Source organism: Micropterus dolomieu, linkage group LG18, assembly GCF_021292245.1.
Source record: "Micropterus dolomieu isolate WLL.071019.BEF.003 ecotype Adirondacks linkage group LG18, ASM2129224v1, whole genome shotgun sequence".
Lineage (NCBI taxonomy): Eukaryota > Metazoa > Chordata > Actinopteri > Centrarchiformes > Centrarchidae > Micropterus > Micropterus dolomieu.
The window spans coordinates 22,949,406-22,957,159 of record NC_060167.1 but is presented as its reverse complement, the minus strand read 5'-3'; the positions used below and the strand labels follow the sequence as shown (position 1 = coordinate 22,957,159).

General features: G+C 42.0%; 1 protein-coding gene across 1 annotated transcript in view; it reads left to right on the top strand.

The window, feature by feature from the left end:
- The first annotated feature begins 746 nt into the window (after positions 1 to 746).
- The window catches only part of smarcc2 (SWI/SNF related, matrix associated, actin dependent regulator of chromatin, subfamily c, member 2), a 13,719-nt gene continuing 6,711 nt past the window's right edge, over positions 747 to 7,754 (top strand). Inside the window, exons 1-16 of the mRNA XM_046029228.1 lie at positions 747 to 868; positions 1,568 to 1,687; positions 1,775 to 1,860; positions 1,988 to 2,069; positions 2,647 to 2,739; positions 2,893 to 2,962; positions 3,053 to 3,122; positions 3,359 to 3,434; positions 5,426 to 5,670; positions 5,855 to 5,979; positions 6,133 to 6,186; positions 6,419 to 6,456; positions 6,547 to 6,677; positions 6,943 to 7,014; positions 7,149 to 7,262; positions 7,390 to 7,584. Coding sequence (XP_045885184.1) covers positions 758 to 868; positions 1,568 to 1,687; positions 1,775 to 1,860; positions 1,988 to 2,069; positions 2,647 to 2,739; positions 2,893 to 2,962; positions 3,053 to 3,122; positions 3,359 to 3,434; positions 5,426 to 5,670; positions 5,855 to 5,979; positions 6,133 to 6,186; positions 6,419 to 6,456; positions 6,547 to 6,677; positions 6,943 to 7,014; positions 7,149 to 7,262; positions 7,390 to 7,584 — 1,682 coding nt within the window. The 5' untranslated portion in view covers positions 747 to 757. The remainder of the gene's footprint in view (positions 869 to 1,567; positions 1,688 to 1,774; positions 1,861 to 1,987; positions 2,070 to 2,646; positions 2,740 to 2,892; positions 2,963 to 3,052; positions 3,123 to 3,358; positions 3,435 to 5,425; positions 5,671 to 5,854; positions 5,980 to 6,132; positions 6,187 to 6,418; positions 6,457 to 6,546; positions 6,678 to 6,942; positions 7,015 to 7,148; positions 7,263 to 7,389; positions 7,585 to 7,754) is intronic.

Genomic DNA, 7,754 nt, shown 5'->3' with positions numbered 1-7,754 from the left:
AGATTTAGTTTGTGCCCTTGTCTTTAGCGCTACCACCATCATGTATCATCTCCGCTCATACTGCACTTGTCATGTTTTTCCAGATGAGAAAGAATGTGCATGCCTATGGATGAAAGTAAGTCATTTCAACTACTGTACTTATGTGCAGTTTTGAGGTTTTTGCACTCGAAAATTTCCATGTTAGGTAACTTTGTACTCCATTATATTTATCTGACAGCTATGGTTACTTTTTATCTTACATATAAAATATATAATCCCTTCAATCCACTAGGATGTATTGCCATGGATTATACTGAAGTATATAAAAAAGCAATTAAAATTAGCTCCACCTTGACCACCAACAACATTCAAGTACTGCTGCACACATCAATAATGATGATCTACTAATAAAATAATATGACACTCACAGGAGCCACTCATGAGTTCTGATGTGCACCGAGAGTACATTTTGTTGCTAACCTTTCTACATGCTGACTTACAGTTTTTGAATGCAGGACCTTTACTTCTAATTAAGTGTTTTTACAGTGAGGTGTTGTTGGTTTTGTTATTAAGTAAATCATCTGAATACTTCTTCCAGGATTTATGCATTTCATTCCTCTCGCATCATGAAGAATCAATTTAAAAACTGTCCCCTACACAACTGCGCCACCTGCTGGACCTTGCATGTTATTACAGCCACTGGGTTGTCCCGTAGTTGCAGTAGCAGACTTTGGCCGCTGGACGGCAGCCGACGTCGACTAGTTGTCTGCAGGCAAAGATGGCGGTGCGGAAGAAAGACGGCGGCCCGAATGTAAAATATTTCGAAGCGTCTGATACCGTTTCTCAGTTTGATAATGTCCGCGTCTGGCTGGGAAAGAATTACAAAAAGGTACCGAGCGCATGTTTTGTAACCTTAGCCTCTAAGCTTACCTTTTTCACCTTGAAATGTGGACACTTACCTATTGGGCAGAGGCAGTGACAAAGAGAGGAGGGAGGGTGTTGCTGAGCGTCCAGCTGTTTGATTCACGCGAGCGGGGATACAAAAGGATGCTGAGCCAACAGCTGCACCAGATGCGGCCACGAAAGGCATTATCCCTACACGTTATTGTTGCTAAACCGATCCAAAAGCAGCACAAAGTCAGACCTGCGAGGATGGATTTTTGCAAAAGGGGGTGACTTTAGCCGGCCAGCCAGCTAGCTAGCTAGTTAGCTAATCTGCTAACGGTAATGCAGCTCAGATCCAGATGTTGGCTCTGTGGCGCGCCGCGCTGACTGAAGCCATGGCCCGCCTGGGATAACAGCGAGCTGTGTGCTGCCGTTTACACACATTGATGTAACAAATAAATGCATTATTTCTTCAAAACTCCACAAATAATGATGAAATGAACGATATTTAATCCCCATATCAGATGTTATAAAGCATAATGAATAACTTACCCTGAACAATAAAGCAGACAGCAGTGCAGCCTCCAGTTTTTTTTTGCCGTAACTGAGCACACATAGCACCTATAAGCAGACTAGTTTATTTGTGTATGTGTGCTCTCTGCGGCTCAGCTCTGACTGCCTCTCTGTTTTGCTGTCCTCACAGTACATCCAGGCCGAGCCCCCCACCAACAAGTCTCTGTCTAGCCTGGTGGTCCAGCTGCTCCAGTTCCAGGAGGAGGTGTTCGGGCGACATGTCAGCAACCCTCCGCTCACCAAGCTGCCAGTATGTCACCTTTATCTCTTCCATTCATTCACATACATGACTTTACCTCACAGAGGCATTCTGAAACTTTTTGTTTTTTGTCCGCAGATGAAATGTTTTCTGGACTTCAAGTCAGGAGGGGCTCTCTGCCACATCCTGGCTGCTGCCTACAAGTTCAAGAGTGACCAAGGATGGTAAGACTTTCTTTCCAGCTGGTTAAAAGATGCTGACAGTAAATTGTGTTGTATACATTTACAGTGCTCAGTTGGATTTTGGCTATGTTGCCGTTTCATGTGTAACTCCAGTCTAATTTCCTGGTAGGCGCAGGTTTGACTTCCAGAATCCGTCGAGGATGGACCGAAATGTGGAGATGTTCATGACAATTGAGAAGTCCTTAGTGCAGGTGTGTTTGGAGCTTTTCTTTATAGATGTTTATAGAATACAATTGTAAATGTTTGAGGTTCCAATTTCGTGAAGTGAAGCAGTGTTTATATTTGTATATTTTGTGTTAAAGAATGCTTCTTTCACTCTACACACTATCACAACAGTCCCACAATGACAGTTGTTGTTTTTAAGAGATCAGCTCTGAGCTTCAGTGACAAATTTACATTTTTTCCTGCTGCTGGCACCAGAACTAAATGACTACAAGAAAATGCTCAGTTTTACTCAGAGGTTTGAACGTCTCTTCTGATTACATCATATTTCTGATGTATGTGAGAATCAGGTTGCCTGAGCTTTGGCCACCCAGTCATGTGACTTGACGAGTAATCCTATTTAATCAGTCCTGCAGTTACACTACAAGCTCATCCTAATTTGACGAGCTCAACAGCGCTCTGACAGAGTTCTTAGTTTAATAGACATTTGATGAAATAAAATATGTATAGAATATTTATATATATTTTCCTGCCTGTTTATGAGTTTATGCTTTTGAGTGTCTCAGTTTCACTCATTCACACATCTGTTGCATTTCTTCATTTCAGAACAACTGCCTGACGAGACCTGTCATCTACCTGAGCCCTGACATAGAGCAAAAACTGCTCGGGAAACTGAAAGACATCATCAAAAGACACCAGGTGTGTTTTTGCTTTGTTCAAAGTCAGATAGAAAGACTCAGAACTTGACTGCATGCGAGGGCCCTCAATCAGATTTTAAAAATACTTTTATGTTGTAAGCTCCTTGTGTTGTTCCCCGCTGAATGTTAATTGTGTGGACTTTCTCTGTTGCAGGGCTCAGTGACTGAGGACAAGGCCTCCAGCTCCCATGTTGTCGTTCCTATTCCCACCAGCCTGGAGGAAGGTGAGGCTTCAAATGTTGTGTTAAAACACAGTTTAATGTTGTTGTGAATTGATGATGATGCACTGACTCGCTTTCGTCTTCTTGCTCCAGAGGAGTGGGTGCGTCCCGTGATGAAGAGAGACAAGCAAGTGCTGCTACACTGGGGATATTTTCCCGACAGGTGGGTTGCTAAGTTTACAGAGATATGAACACCATCCAACATTTTACACTTAAATGAAAACTGTTACTGCTTCAAGTATGACCCACTCCCCCATACTGTAGAGTGCATCTGCTTCTGACTGCCCTGAACTCTACGAGCTGAAGTTACACATTTGTCTACCTGAGATGTTTTAACAAATCCAAACCTGTAATCTTTCCCCTGCCTTGAACTTTGACCTTGCTCATCTCACCATTTAGTTATGATACCTGGATCCCAGCCAGTGAGATTGAGGCTGCTGTGGAGGATCCTCCCAGCCCAGAAAAGCCCAGGAAGGTATTTCTGGTATTCCATTTCTTGTCATGCTCTGTCGGTAAACGCTTTGCTTGTTATGTCTTGTCTCTCTATCTTTCTTTTGTCAATTCCTAATTTTTAAAACCTGTGTTTATTCTCTCTTTATTTTCACAATTCAAAATCTTTTTTCTCTGCTTACTCTGCCCTTAGGTTAATTAAATATCAAACATTTCACACTGTTCATCTACACCATATATATGTGTTGTATCTGCTTGTTCCAGCCCTTTATTGAGCCTAAACACTCAGAATGAGTGACATTAATCAAATGTGCAGTTTTTTATGTGTGCGTGATGCACTGTTACATATATAATTATAGATTATATATAAATTATAGATAGAGCCTTGTGCTCATTTTATGTGCATAACCTCTTTACGGTGGCTTAAATTTAAAATGAAGGCCTTGTGCTTTTCTGCACAACATGAGTAATGCTGGAAGTTAATTTTATGTGTCTCAGCATTTTCTTTATTATACAATCCTGTCAGGGGACTGCGTACACAGATATGATAGCTCCCTAGTTGGGTAGCGTTACTCTTCTCATATTTTTCTCTCTGTGAAAAACATCCAAGAACGCGAGTGCCGTGTCAAATTGGCACTTGGAGCAACAGAGCTTACTCCAGCCATGAATTCAAAGCAGTGTCCGAAGCTTATATTGTGTATTCAGAGCATCACACGCTCAAGGCGGTCAGCACTCACTAGGACATGATATTAAGAGCAGCGAAGCATTCAAACATTTAGAGCTGTAATCACACATTAATCAACACACTGGGCTAGTTTTCTATCACGATTACCATCAGTCTGTTTACTCTCAGAAGCCCTCAGACCACAACTTCAAAGTGGCATATTTAAATGTTACATGTAATGTTCTTGACTGCCTAAACACATTTCCTGAAATTACAAAAACTGGTTATAAGTAATGTTGTTTGTTGTTCTCTCCCTCAAAAACCTTTTCACATGATGAATACAACAAATGTATACATTTGAACATTGTGTATTCCTTAGTGTACTGTACAGTAGAACACACCAAACGACAAATTATTCTGCTAAAGCATCCTGTCTTTGGTCTGTGACAGGCCAGAGATTCTCGTTCTCTACCTCCTCCTCCTACTTCTCCTCCTCTCTAGTGTCCTCTATCTCTTCATTTACATCTTACTGGATGCGTTGTTTCAAAACTAAATGAACTGATTCTGGTCCTTTTATCAGTCTAGTGAAGATTCTGATTGGTGTGTTATCAATTATGACTTCTTGTGTTTACACCTGGGTAGCTGCGCACTAATTGAGCTCAACCTGTACAGACTTGAGTGAACAATATTGAATGTTAGTGCTTTCTAAATGACCACATGGTGTAGGCTATGAGGAGTGAAGAGATTTGTGTGTAGAGTTTAGGGAAATAGGTGTGCTTTTTGAAAAATGTTATGGTTTTGAAATTTAAATTAAAAAGCCTGATTATAGTGTTTAAGCAATTGATAAAGTGTGCTTGTTCCAAACAAAAATGCTTCCCTATATCTGTTTAGCATCTAACATGTGCAGTACACTAAAATTTAGGTCTCTGTAGAATTGTTTTCACATTGTTTGTACATAAATCAATAAAAACTTTAACTGAACATATAACAACTAATAGATTTTTTTATCCACCCATTACTGCCTAAATACAACAGTTTTTCCAGCCACAAAACCGACATATTGTCCAGAAAACGTCCCCACTGATGTTCTTAGCAACATTATTCCTGCTTTGTGTCCACTTACTGAATTTGTGTTTCCATTTAATCTCTATTCTAGGTATTTGAATCCATGTGTGCGTGGTTAAATTGTGCCTTATCAAAATGTAACCCAGATCCTATTTGTGATTTCTAGGAGATGTCGCTATTCTAGTTAGTCTCTGATAAGGTGTGCAGAGTATGCAACACTGCCTGGTTAAACTGGAGAGGAAGTTGGTAACATCTAATTTTTTTGATTGTGTGGTCTTTGTTCACAGGTTCATGCCAAGTGGATTTTAGACCTGGACCAGTATAACGAGTGGATGAACGAGGAGGACTATGAAGTGGGCGAGGGCTGCCCTAAGAGGAAGAGGATCTCAGCCAAGACCCTGACGGACGAGGTGACCACGCCTGACGAGCGCAGGGACAAGAAGCCTGGTAGTGCCAAGAAGAGGAAGCGCTCACCGTCACCTTCCCCCACACCTCCGCCCCAGGAGAGCAAGAAGAAGAACACCAAAAAAGGGTGACCAGACACGTCTTAATGCCGTGTCATCAGCTGTTAAAGAATAACGTGTTGCATTAGCTGTTTTTTGTAGAATCAGCAACACCAGTTACATCAGAGACATAAAATAATGTCCTCTGTGTGTGTGTGTGTGTGTGTGTGTGTGTGTGTGTGTGTGTGTGTGTGTGTATGTGTGTATGGACAGGCCAACGACCCCATACACCAAATCTAAACGGGGCCAGAGGGAGGAGGAACAGGAGGATCTTAGTAAGGACATGGATGAAGCGTCACCTGTTCCAGCATCTGAAGAGGGAAACCCAGCTAAGACAAGTACACACATGTTCAAAATATATATACAGTACAAACAACCATTCAAACGACTCCAACATGGATTACCATTATAATTAACCTCAGTTGTCATCTTTTAAGACTTTAAAGTAGTTGTGGTCTGCAACTGGCTGACATTATTCTTTCTTTTTGCAGATAACGCCAAGAAGGACTCTGATTCAACTCCAGTAAAGGGAGGAACAGATATGGGTAAGCAGAAAACGTTTATGTCTCTTCCAACATGGCCACCTGTAACTACTTTTTTCCCCATGTAAGAGCATGTTGTTTTTCACCTGACTGTTGTGTCTCCTGTCACGGAGGAAAAGTACAAAATCCAAACTGTCAATAAGTCATTCTCTCACCCAAAACAGACCATATCACCGATCTGCCTCTCTGCCCTTCTGTTTTATATTCACTTACCGTCCTTTTGTGATTTGAACAGATGAGCAGGAGGACGAGTCCATGGAAACAACAGGCAAGGTAAGGTAGTTTGTAAAAGTGCAAGGAAACATTACAGTGAAGACAGTAAACTCCGTGTATTGTCTTGAGTGTGTATTTGCGTTGAAACAGGAGGAGGAGGAAGGATCTCCGAGTGTGAAGGGTGAACCGGTGAAAGGCTCGGACCTTCACGAGGACAATGTGACTGAGCAAACCCATCACATTATTATACCGAGCTACGCCGCCTGGTTTGACTACAACAGGTAAGACAAAAAAAAATGATATTGTAGTTTTTTTGTTGTTGTTATTTCTCCACTTTCGGCAGTAATCTGATTTCAGAGACATCAGTGACGTATTTGTAAAATCCCGACACATGAAAAGTAAGAAATTAGCTGATGTCAGTTTGGGCTGTAATGAAAACCAATACTGTCTTGGCACTGAAGAGCATATGACGCAAGAAAATAAAAGTCTAAAATGAGTCATTCACATGTGTTTCAGCTGTGAGTCCTCATATTTATTTTTCCTCAGTGTTCATGCCATTGAGCGCAGAGCCCTGCCAGAGTTCTTCAATGGAAAGAACAAATCCAAAACACCTGAGATGTAGGTATTACTCGGTACACAACACAATATTGTATTATTACAGGTACTTACAGAAATATTTGTCTAACACGCATTTAAAAAACAGTAAGTCTTAGTTGAAATATCTCAGTTTTCTATGCACCTCCTTCTTTCAGTTACCTGGCGTACAGGAACTTCATGATTGACACCTACCGACTGAACCCTCAGGAGTACCTGACCTCCACCGCCTGCCGCAGGAATCTGGCAGGAGACGTGTGCGCAATCATGAGGTAGGTGGAGGCGGAATGTGCACATTTCTAGTCAATGCAGAGTTTTAACTGTCTGTATCTACACAGTTGCTTGTTTTAGTCAAACTGCTGTTGGAGAGGTATTTACTCTTAGCTCCTTCTGCTGCAGAGTCCACGCCTTCCTGGAGCAGTGGGGTCTGATCAACTACCAGGTGGACTCCGAGAGCCGGCCCACACCCATGGGTCCCCCACCCACCTCCCACTTCCATGTCCTGGCAGACACTCCGTCCAGTCTGGTACCCCTGCAGCCCAAGACTTCCCAGGTTAGCATATGTCCACCTACAAACAAACACACACACAAATAGTAACGTGCACACATATTAATTTGTCCTCTGTCATTGTGTACCTGTAGACCCCTGCTACCCAGCAGATGATATCTTTCCCAGATAAAGTGAAAGATAAACCAGCAGATCTGCAAAACTTTGGGCTGCGAACGGACATGTACAGCAAGAAGAGTGGCTCTGTAAAGGTACG